Source organism: Pinus tabuliformis, chromosome 9, assembly GCF_031772625.1.
Source record: "Pinus tabuliformis cultivar Carrire ecotype Pingquan chromosome 9, CPIR1, whole genome shotgun sequence".
NCBI classification, from domain to species: domain Eukaryota; kingdom Viridiplantae; phylum Streptophyta; class Pinopsida; order Pinales; family Pinaceae; genus Pinus; species Pinus tabuliformis.
In genome coordinates this window covers 1,707,170,990-1,707,183,040 of record NC_142307.1, presented here as the reverse complement: position 1 = coordinate 1,707,183,040, position 12,051 = coordinate 1,707,170,990, and the positions used below count along the sequence as shown (strand labels likewise).

General features: G+C 37.7%; 1 protein-coding gene across 1 annotated transcript; it reads right to left on the bottom strand.

Moving 5' to 3' along the window:
* Nucleotides 1–1,332: 1,332 nt before the first annotated feature.
* Nucleotides 1,333–2,579, bottom strand: LOC149155485 (uncharacterized). Its single transcript, XM_089440650.1, has 3 exons — nucleotides 2,202–2,579; nucleotides 1,440–2,111; nucleotides 1,333–1,385 (listed from the first exon to the last, which is right to left on the bottom strand). The coding sequence occupies exons 1-2, from the start codon at nucleotides 2,418–2,420 to the stop codon at nucleotides 1,497–1,499; spliced, it is 834 nt and encodes a 277-aa protein (XP_089296776.1). The 5' UTR covers nucleotides 2,421–2,579; the 3' UTR covers nucleotides 1,333–1,385; nucleotides 1,440–1,496.
* Nucleotides 2,580–12,051: the final 9,472 nt, after the last annotated feature.

Below are 12,051 nucleotides of genomic sequence, written 5' to 3'. Positions count from 1 at the left end.
GATGTCTTCTGGGAGATCTGGAAAGGCTGAAATCACATGATCTTTGGAACTAGAAGATGGAGAGAAGACTTGATCTGTGAGTACATAGAACAGTGGATCAAATCGGATCAGGGAGCTGGCACCAAGCAAAAAGAAAAGGAAGATAAAGGGATGGTACAGGATATCAACTACCCAGTTGGTTTTTTTGATGGGGCATCACAAGGAGGGAGAGGGGGAAAGTATGAAAGCCGAAGCAATTGCGGATGTGGAATTTGGTTAAAAGTTTTGGAAGATCAAGAATTCTGGATACAACGGAATGCGGGAGAGGGGGCAAGTATGAAAGCCGAAGCAATTGCCTTGTGGGGGCTATTATGGATTACCAAATTTTTGGATATCCCACAAATACAAATCTATGGAGATTCCAGATGTATTGTAGATCACATTTTGGGGAAGAATAATATCCAACAAAACTCCCTACAACGCTAGCCGAACCGCATTCAAAGCCTATGGATCACTCTTCAACAATCTTCCATACAACACATCAGCAGAGCTTACAACAAGAACGCAGATGAAATGTCAAAAAAGGGACTAATGGCCGCAAAAGAAGGTATGCATATCCAGATAAAAATGGGGACAACAATGACAAAAGAAAGAAGCATTGACATGTCAAGATAGAGCTCTACAATCCTTGTCAGCGGAGCAATACATCAACATAGATAAGTACTTTGAAACAATTTTTTGTATTACTTTTTTGTAGATGTTTTGTACATGGTCTTGTATAAAAAATACAATTGATAGACTACTATATATATCACTGTATATGGAACAATTTCTAGGCCAGGGTAGAGCTCTACAATCCTTGTCAGCCGAGCAATACATCAACACACATAAGTACTTTGAAACTATTTTTTGTACTACTTTTTTGTAGATGTTTTGTACATGGTCTTGTATACAAAAGACATTTGATAGACTACTATATAGATTACTGTATATGGAACAATTTCTAGGCCAAGGTAGAGCTCTACAATCCTTGTCAGCCGAGCAATACATCAACACAGATAAATACTTTGAAACTACTTTTTGTATTACTTTTTTGTAAATGTTTTGTACATGGTCTTGTATAAAAAAGACATTTGATAGACTACTATATAGATTACTGTATATGGAACAATTTCTAAAAAATATGTGTATTATTGTTTTCTTTGTTTCATCCTAGAATCAGAAAAATATCTAAAATATAGCAGATGTTGTTGTAAGGAGTATATATTTAATTTCCTGATCCACTAGAAAAAAGATATACTATCAAAACTATGATACTGTTTATATATATATATATATATAAAATTCAAAAACAGACGGTTTTTTCCTAGTGAAAAAAAATAAAAATTTGATAAACTTCTCATACACTTTTTTTTTGTAAACTGAAACGATATTCTATTACTGAAAATAAAAAATACTACATACGTAATTGCGGGCAGAAGATAAAATCACAAACCAACCCAAACTGAAACATCAATTCAAACCATCCCGACCTTTAAGAAGAGCGGAAATTTAACCGTCCGAGCGAGATGGGCAGGACCTCCCCACGCCTCCTCAAATTGCTGAACGAAGTCGTCTAGCAAACCCTTAGTATACACCACAGCAGACCATGTTCTGAAAAAATTCAGGTACTCCTCCAGTGTCCTCGTCTCTTCGATCTCTAATTCGACGACCGAATCTCCTCCCGCGGCGGGATGAGAAGGGAAGGGAAAGGGCAGAGTCCTGTACTCTTCGAACACCAATTTGGCGCACGGGTCGAAGAAGGGCAGAATACGCTCAAAGAACCGGTCAAACACTTCATCCACCGCTGAACTAACGGAGGGCTTCGTGTACGCCCACACCGCAATCACTCCCCCGGGCTTCCTCAGAATGCGCTTGACCTGCGCGTAAAATGTGTTCAGATCGAACCAGTGGACGGCGATGGCCACCGTCACGAGATCCACCGAACCTTCCGGGCCGACGATCGAATGGAGTTCGTCGTCCGTCAGCACGGGCGGCGTGAGGGCGTACCTTATGTTGGGCCTCCTCTCCGCCTGCTGCAGCTGCCGCTCGCTTATGTCTGTGCCTATAACCTGCTCGTAATATTTGCTAATCTGCAACACAAAAACAAAGGTTATAAATAACCGAGACGACACCCGTCTTAACCGGGTTTTGTTATGCACGTCAAAACTGGGACTGATCACCTGAAGGGCAGCTTGGCCATTCCCTGTGCCAACGTCCCACGCAAGCTGATGTTTGGGCGTGAGAGAAGAGAGCAATGAGAAAAGCCGAGGCGGATAACGAGGCCTGGCGTTCACATAATCCTTGGCCACGCTCTCGTACATATATGCTGCTGCTCCTGCCATTCTTTCCGGCGAGAATAAGATGAGAAGCAAATTCCGAAAACTAACAGGCAAATACATTTATCTTATAGAAGGGTAGGATATGAAAAATGTGAACCCTATGACTGGTGTCTGGAGGGTACGAATGAAACCCTATGTCTGGAGGGTACGAATGGAATCTTAGGACGTGTTATCATGTGCAGTTCTATGGTCCTGCCATTCTTTCTGGCGAGAATAAGATGAGAAGCAAATTCGGAAAACAAACAGTCAAATACATTTATCTTATAGAAGGGTAGGATATGAAAAATGTGAACCCTATGACTGGTGTCAGGGGGGTACGAATGAAACCCTATGTCTGGAGGGTACGAATGGAATCTTAGGACGGGTTATCATGTACAGTACCGATGCATTAATACCCTTACATAGCCTCAGCCAGCATTTTCGGGGAGATGGGAGTTGTCTATAATGCGATTTTTTGGAGATTCCGGTGATGGAATCCGGCGGAAGAAATTGAGGTTAAATCTTGATTTGTTGCAGTTAAAATGGTTTTTTAACTGCATATTTGGATTCAGCACCCTCATTGTGCAGAAACTACTATCAAACTTGTGATTCCAATAAATTCTTGCATGATTTCGACCGGAAAAACCCGGCGGAAAGACTTTCAAAAAGTAGCCTTATAGACAACTGCAGGTAGATGCTGGCCGAGACCGGATAATAATTCTTAATTTTTATGAATATGTAATGATGGATAATAATTCTTAATTTTTAATAGTAAATTGTTAAGAAGTCCATATTTTACACCATATGTTTTTAAAATTAATATAATATAATATTAATTTGTATATAGAGTATATCACAATATGTTTTTAAAATTAATATAATATTAATTTGTATATAGAGTATATCACAATATGTTTTTAAAATTAATATAATATTAATTTGTATATAGAGTGTTAAATGTTGATGTTAGATTTATTTAAAATCTAATAAAGTGATTTTCAATTTTAAAGTATAAAAACTTAACTGAATATGCACAACATAAACATAAATAAGAAGACAAACACATCAACACATAGAACATAAGATATACCCAAGAAACCCCAACTCTCGGGAAAACCTGCAAAATTGTGTGTCTTTTATTATTCTTCTTCAACAATGGATTTTTTATAAGAATTAGAATAAGGGAGGAACTCCCTTTTATCACTAGAACAACTCATCAATCCTCCAAGCTGAATCGACCCCTTACCTATGAACTAGATCTGCAAAATCTGTACACAGATTAGATAAATTGCGCACATGTTTGGGCGCAAATCATCTCTATTGCATATACATGTGAATGGTATGATTGTGTTGGGTAGTAAAAGCTTGGCCCTCACTCGATTTCTTCTATGATCTTGTATCATTGCGATATTTTGAAACCCTCGACTCTTCCTTCGTTGATCTGACACACTTTGCTCATGCTCAACTGACTTGCCGCTAATTCGATCCATCTCCTCTTATAATTTCGATCTCAACCCTAATAACCATCTCAATAGTTGAGATTAAATCGTGATCAGTTGTTGAGATTAAATTATAAGTTAACTTAGGAATTTTTTATTTCTCCTAAGTTTGACTTTAGGAAATAGTTAAATAAATCAATATTATGCTAAAGTGGCAGTCTTCTAGTTTCTTCTACTATTCTTAGCACTTAGACAAGCAAAAACCTGACTTTTGTACTCCAATCAACACTCCCTCATAGAGAGGAAAGTCTATGAGGAAGGTACGTTACTCTACACCCAACTTCTCTCTGAGGTATACAAATCTAGTTCTTGCCAATGCCTTGGTGAAAATGTATGTTGTTTACTCCTTTGTTGCTATGTATTGGACTGTAATGATACCTCTTTGAACAATATCTTTGTGGTGATAATGTATTTCAATGTGCTTAAAGCAATCGTGAAACACTGGATTTTCAAAGAGCTTGATGCAACTCTGATTGTCATAGTGTATCACTGTAGTATCCAACTATCTCTTGAAAAAACCACAAGAAGCTTCCTCAACCAATAGCTTTACACCCTATCCAACTAGCAACCATGTACTCGGCCTCTACTGAGCTCAATGTGACTGATCTTTGCTTCTTGCTGAACAAAGAAACAATTATTGATCCAATAATGAATTTGCAACCCAGTGTGCTCTTCCTATCTGTGGAGCTCCCTACCCAATCTGCATATGTGAAGGCCTCAAGTTTCAACTCGTCAACGTGTCTATACCAAAATCTATGCTCTATTGTCCACCTGACATATCTCAACGCGTTCTTAGCAGCAACCCAATGCGCTCTGGAAGGCTCGACCATAAATTGGCTCAAAGGGTTAACTACAAAAAAATATGTTTGGTTGCGTGTTCACCAAATATATCAGTGACCCGGTCATTTTCCAGTAAAGTGTAGGATCTACTCACTCTGATCTAGATGTATATGTATTCCTCTAATTTGTGACTAAAGGCGTGGTCATGCGTCTATAATCCTACATGTGAAGTCTCCTCAGAATATGTAGAGCATACTTTCCATGTCCTACGAAGATCTCTCCATCACCCTACTAAACCTCTAACCCAAGGAAATAGTGTAGCAACTCCATATCTTTTAGTTCAAGATCGCCTACAAGAGATTTCTTTTGCACTCTTGGATGAGCTTATCGCACCTATCAAAATAAATTCATCCACATATAGCACTAGAATAAGCATCTCACCTCCAACAATAATGTAGTAGAGGTTGGGGTCCACTTCACTCTTGGTGAAGCCCAATCCCTTTAGGTAATTGTCTATCTGAGAATACAATGTCCATGGAGCCTACTTGAGCCCTGTTGATGGAATAAAATGTATCACCAACTATTACGGGGTCTCCCCGGTGTGAAGTCCCAATTAGATCTCACACCATTTGGGATAGGATCCCCATCAAATAATAGGCCCGACTGTCATCATTTTACTTTCGCTCCTGGATATCAAATGAAGAGATATTAGAGTGAGGAAATGCATGAAATGCCCGGACCATGGGAATAAGGTCAACCTAAGATTGACAAACTACAAAATGAGATACAGGAAAGTAACAAGAACAACAACAAGAAGTATGACATGAGAAGGATCAATTAGCTAAAATTGTCTCAGACATACTTGAATAGGAATTGCCAGAGGTTAACTGCAAACCAGTTCATAATAGGTTATTGGCATGGCATAGAATAAGCATAGATTCAAAGCGGGCATGAAATTTATAAGCTAAGAATGATTTCATTAACATGCCCACATAAAATCACACATACAAACATGATGGCAATATAAGAAAGCCAGTACAACCATCATAAAGATGCTCGAGAATCCATAATGAAAGAAAATAACTTCTTATTAATGTTACTACAAATGCATATGCATGCCCTGCAATCTATCAAATTCCAATAGTGGAACATGGGTTGCTCATACCATTATCCAATGCAAAAACCTTAGCCTCACCACCACTCACCCTACAAGTGGCCAGGAGTCGGATGCTTTTTGCTTTTTCAAGTACAAATTAGCATTTAATGCTAGTCCTAGCTCAACTGCTAAAGTCCCTTACAAATGAGGCATGAGGGTATATTTATATAAATGAGGTGATTGTTCACCTAATGTGACCTTTCACCTACCCTCATGACCCTTGAGTTTGCTCACAACTCTTTCATGTCTAATGACTATTACATGCTCAAATCAATCTCAGCATAGTTGTTGGCATTATGATGAGAAATATTTGCATTATGAAGAGAGAAAAGTTATGAGGAGAATGCAGAGGTTTCCTGAAACCCTAGAATGCTTATTACATATATGTTGCAATGATATGGATACTTGCATGGGATGATTAACAAGGTGCCAATGTTCATTTGCCATGTTAGATGTTGACGCAGTACCTTAGGCGACTATAAGGAGCCAGTTTGCTTGTTTTTTGAAACCCTAGTTGTGCAGCCTCTGTAGGAAACATTAGATTCCTTCACATAGGTCAACACTCTTGCTCCCTCTCTTCTACCCACAAGAAAATTATAATTGTTACACATATTTTCATTCAAAGAATAAAGTTAGAAACACGATATATTTATTGAAATAAAGATACTAACTTGGACCCTTATACAGTGTCTTTCCACATCATAACATGGCCTCTGCAACATCACTTTGAGCTTCCCAACCATGTTTTAAACAAGGGTCATATCCAATGTTGATTGTCCTTTTTCTCTAGTGTCCTTTTGGCCTTTTATTTTTCTTTTGCTTTCCTTTCGATTCAGTGACTTGGACAGTGAAACTTTTTGTTTATGGATGCTATCCAAATGCATTATGGGTTTTATCATCCTCAATATACACATATTTTCCTAAACTTGGGTGGCAAATTTTGTTTTGGCTATATTGAAAGTTTTAGCACAGTAATTAGGTATATTATGGTTGATTCCCTCTACAGTTAGTGCACATAGAGAAAATCATAATGATGAAATGCAATATGAGCTCAAGAAGATACTCTCTTATGTTAATTTTTAAAGCTTTAATTCGATCCAATTATTTCATCTTTATAAGATAACAGGTGATGAGTATTCCAATTGAACAATAGCTTACTAGTGTCCCATGTAGTGATATTCCATATGTGATTCATTGCTCTTATCTTACTTTGATTTCCCTTTACTTAAGTAACTTACCACATATTTTACCTTTTCACCAACTTCAACGGTCGCATCTAGCACTTAATAAGGGTAAAATGGGCATATGAATAGTATAAATTTGAAACTAATTGTATTCATCATTTCTTTCTCCAAGTTATCTGTGAGACAACAAACCATAAAATTATTTACAACTTCCTTCACATTTCAATTGATTTTGAGGGATATTTTCCCATGTCTATGTCTAGCTAGAGTAGTTGATGACTTTAATATTTTTGTAAGAAGTATAGTTTCTCGTGAATATTCTGATCTTAAATGTTGTGTGCACACATTAATTTATCGAACATATTTAAGTCTATTTGTAGTTGTGAGAACCAAAGAATTCACACTAGATCACACTTTGATGTGATGATGTTTTAAAGGGTCTTCAGGGTCATCTTCCAATGATGGATCCAAACTCTTCAAACTGATATTCTCTACGATAATACTTGTTGGAGGGAAGCTCATGTATAGGCATATTTTTTTTTCACATGACTAGTTTCAATTTAAAATATAGTATTGTTAATAACCAATTGTGCGACTTATGACTTTAGAATAATCACACTAGAGAATCACATTTCCAATATCCTATTGAGATAACAGTATCATTTTCAATTTGAAATGTGACTTATCAATTACAGGACAAGAGACTTATCAATTGTTGTAAGGTTGCATTAATCCATGTGAAATTGTTTTGAATCTCACCATCTGAAAGGCGTCCTCCACCACTAGACATAAATCTTTGTTAACTAAAACTCGCACTCTGCAGGTCACACTTTGCAATGATGATGCCACTAATAAATGTAAGTGCGATGTACGATATGAGTCTTCTTAAGTCACATTAGAACAAGTCACATTTTTAGGCTACATGGGAAGGAGAGGATTTTGAAAGCGATATGCAACCTCAACCTAGTCGCATCTCATGGTTACAATGCAAGTCGCAAAAATTAAAAAGTTACTGCCAAATGAGCACGTGACTTGTGGCTTAAATGGGTTTAAGACCAAGTATGAGCGCATCTTCTATTTCTAGTTTTACTGTGTATCAGAAGTGCGAATTGTTCAAATTCTCTCAAGTTCATAGATTTTATTTCCTCTAGCAATCCCTTTCATTGCTTTTCATTTAGATCATCTCAAGGCTTTAAACCAATTTTGGCACTCTTATCAAGAGCCTTGGTGTTGAATTCTCCATAAATTGTTACTAGTGATTAGGCCTTCGCTCGTGTTAGATAAGTGTCTTAGATAAGGATTATTTGTGTGCCCGCTTTAAAAGTAAAATTTGGAAAACAAAACCGTGATTTTAAAAGTTACGGAGAGCCAAGAAAAATGAACTTTAAAAGTAATTATAAGGACAAATTTATTTTATTTCTTATTATTTAAAAAAAACAAAAACAAAAAAACAAAGGTTTATTTAAGAAAAGTAAGAGAGTAGTTTTGTATTCCTAAAGATAGAAGTGATCAAACTTTATTATGATTGTTTAACTTTATTATAATTGTTGGAATAAAAGAAGATATAAAGGTGAATTCCAAGTTTCAAGAAAGTAATAAAGTTGTTTAAATATAAGTTCGTAAAAGGTATAAAGTTAAAAATATTAAAAGGGTTACTTTTAAAACCCTATAATTATCCCCAAAAAAAGAGTAAAATGGAGACCAGTAATAGAAAATTTCCTAAAACTTTTAGTAAATGTCTTAGTGTAATATTTAAAATCAAACGATCACTTCTAGGAAGGGATATCATCATCTCTATCAATCCTACTGAACATAATAATTATGTTAGTACTAAATATGCTAACCAATGAGTGATTATTGAATCAAATATAATTGATATGGTTTTTTTTAACAAATAACAACCAATATGACATAAGCAATCTACAGTTAAGTATTGGGGATTATACTTTTATCTTGTAATTCATTGCTAAAACCTTATTCTGTGAAAATGGTGATATAAGTATAGGTTCACCCTAGATGGAATATCTAGGGTCCTTCATCCTAAATACAAAGACGAATTTTTTAACATTTTCCTACAAAAAGAAAAAAAATAACATTATAGGACATTACATTGAAATCAGATTCACTAACACCAAAAGATGTAAAATATATCTCAAAAGTAATTCTTCAAGAAAACTAGAAGGCATTGCAAAATATGCAGAAAGAAGTTGAAAATATTATCGCAGACAGAAACAAAGAATTTACTCACAGAAATTACTCGCCTCAAAGACCACAACGAGAAATTATTGACGCAAATTAAGAAACTTAAAAATGACAAGAGATCATTGAAAAAAACAAATTATAATAATTTATCACAAAATAAGCATCAAAATCTTCAGACATAACAATCCAAGTTGAAGAAAAATTAATGAATATTGATCGAGTCAATACCACAACTCAAGATGATGAAAAAGCAATGGAAGTAAAAACATATTCATATGTTGTAGTTCAAACGATGAAGATTTCAAGCAAAGATACAACGATTAACAAAGCAACTTCCATAGCTAAAGGAAATCAGATACTTCAAGTAAATCAAGAAAGTGACATTAACAAGTTAAGGGATAATCAGATCACAAGAACTCCTTATAAACATCTGAATCACAAGAGTAGATGATCTGATAATCACCCTATGAGTGATCTCAATTAAGGATTTATTAAATGAAGGTATTACAGACTAATGTGTTGGTGTGTGTCTATGTTATTTAGGCAACGGATCGATCAGATTGAAAATACACAAACACTTAAGTTGGAAAACAACAGAGAAATACAGTAAGCAAATATAAGGACACAAGAATTTAATAAGGAGTTCACCCTATCTTTCAGGGCTACATCTCCAGTCCAACTCTTAGTGGTGGCAGTCTTTTATTGTGTCTTAAAGCATAGAATTACAATGAAGGAGCTCAATGTGAGTCTCCTGAACAGAATTTGCTTGGCAGGGTGGTTCTTGGATGCCCCGAGCCACTAGAGTACACAGACTCTTTTCCTTACCAGCTTTGTGACCTTTCTGGTCTTGGAGGGAAAGAGCCCAGTGTGGTGCTCTGTCCTGAAAGATCCTCTCAGGGATAGCTTGAATCTCTAAAGCTCTCTGGTGCTCAATGTTGCCTTTGGTCAGCTCAGCCCTCTATCTTCCGTTCTACTTTGCTTTACTATCTTTCCTTTGTATGTTCTTCCTTTCGGTGTCTCGTCCTCTTCTTCTCGGTATTTGCTCTCTCCCGCTTCATCTGTTCATGGCTTTAAAACATTTCGCTCCCATAGCTATTCGATTCCCCTTCCACTTCCTGTCGGTTCGCCTGCTACAGCTTCACTTTGAGTTCCCTGTTCCAGCGTCATCATCAGGCTCACAGGGAGTGGCCACATGTCCTCCTGCAACTGCACCAACTTGCTTCGTCAGTTTGGTTTTTCCGTTACGTCATGGAATGAGTCTTCTTCCACCTTGGCAGTCAAATCGGACGTCAAATTCTTATAATTCGCGGCTTAACCCCCCTGTCGATTTCGCCTTCCCATCGGGCGCAATCTCAGCCGTTAGATCTGGGGCCTCTAGATCTGACGCCATTCGCACGTTTCGCACGGTTGACTTGCTCGTCCATTAGCACGTGATCAGTGGTGGTTTTCTCTCTCCTCCGCTTGCCATGTGTCGGGCACTGAGTGGAATTGCTCCGTTTTCGCTAATTCCGCTTACTGCTTAAGAGTGTCCCCGATCAATACTGTCGGTTTTCGGAGCGTGGGTCCCGCCTTGACCTTTAGCCTTTTCCCCACGGTTTTCCCAGCTCTTCATGCGACCAAGCGCTCAGGGCCTCTCCTTCTTGAGGGGTTTTTCCCAGCAATGCACGATTAGCGCTAATCGTGCATCAAAATTTGCCTCTGTTTCCCGATCCAGGCATCCCAGTGGCTAGTTTCACCTCCTGTGCAGTCTCCATGGGCCTCAATCAACGCGCTTTGACCGAGGTCATCGTCGCTCTACGTTGGCTGCTAACTGCCACTATTCAGAGGTGCTTTGATCACTGTTTCTTAATTGTTTGGTGTTTGTCTCGAGCTGATACAGTCATGGTCCTTCTGACAATTCTTCATGGATTCAATTTGGATCACGACCTTCCCACTGAAAAGCTTTTGGACCACCAAAAGTTGGTTTTCAAGCATCGACTAAGTGAGGGTATTTTTTTCTCACTTTCCCAATCTCAATCCACTTCGCACTGCTTGGCTTTGAACCTTTCAGCCCTACTCTGAGGTACTCAACATCTCCTCTGCACATCGTCCTCACCTTCTTGTCCAGCACTGTGTCTTCCGGTAATTCATTAAGATATTCAAGTAGTAGGTCATCAATAGAAGGTAATTGACTCTGCTCTTCAGGATCCTCAATCATTGACGGTTCAAAAAATCTCAAGCAATTTGCATTTACGACTGAGTAGATGTGCATGTAAGCTGGTAGATCATGGCGAAAAGCATTCTCACCAATCTTCTAAAGTATTTTGAAAGGTCCATACCTGATAGGTTTTAGCTTTTTACCTTCACCTTACATCTTGTCCTTGCTGATATACAGCCAAACCTGGTCACCAACTTGAAAACTATGCTCCATCTGATGCTTGTCATGCCTAGCCTTATATTTGGCTTGGCTCTTCTCTATTTGTTCCTTTACTTGCTGGTGGGTCTCATGGATCTGTTCAATGAACCTAGGTTCCCTGTCCACATCACTATGTCCATCAACCATGGTATCTTTACCAAAGACAAAATCCAAAGGAGACCTTGGTGTGAAACCAAAACAAGTTTCAAAAGGAGATCTCTGTGTAGAAGAATGTCTTGCTCTGTTGTAAGAATGTTGCACATAACACAAATGTTCATCCCAAAGCTTAGGATGTTTTCTGCAATATCCTCTGAGTAACTGGATCACTATCTTGTTAACTACTTATGTTTTGCCATCAGTTTGTGGATGAAAAGCTATGCTTTTCTTTAGTTTGGTGTCCATCAGCTCCCACAGAATTGACCAAAACTTCCCCACAAATCGGGTGTCTCAATCAGATACAATGGAAGTGGGTAATCCAAAATGAACCCATACATGT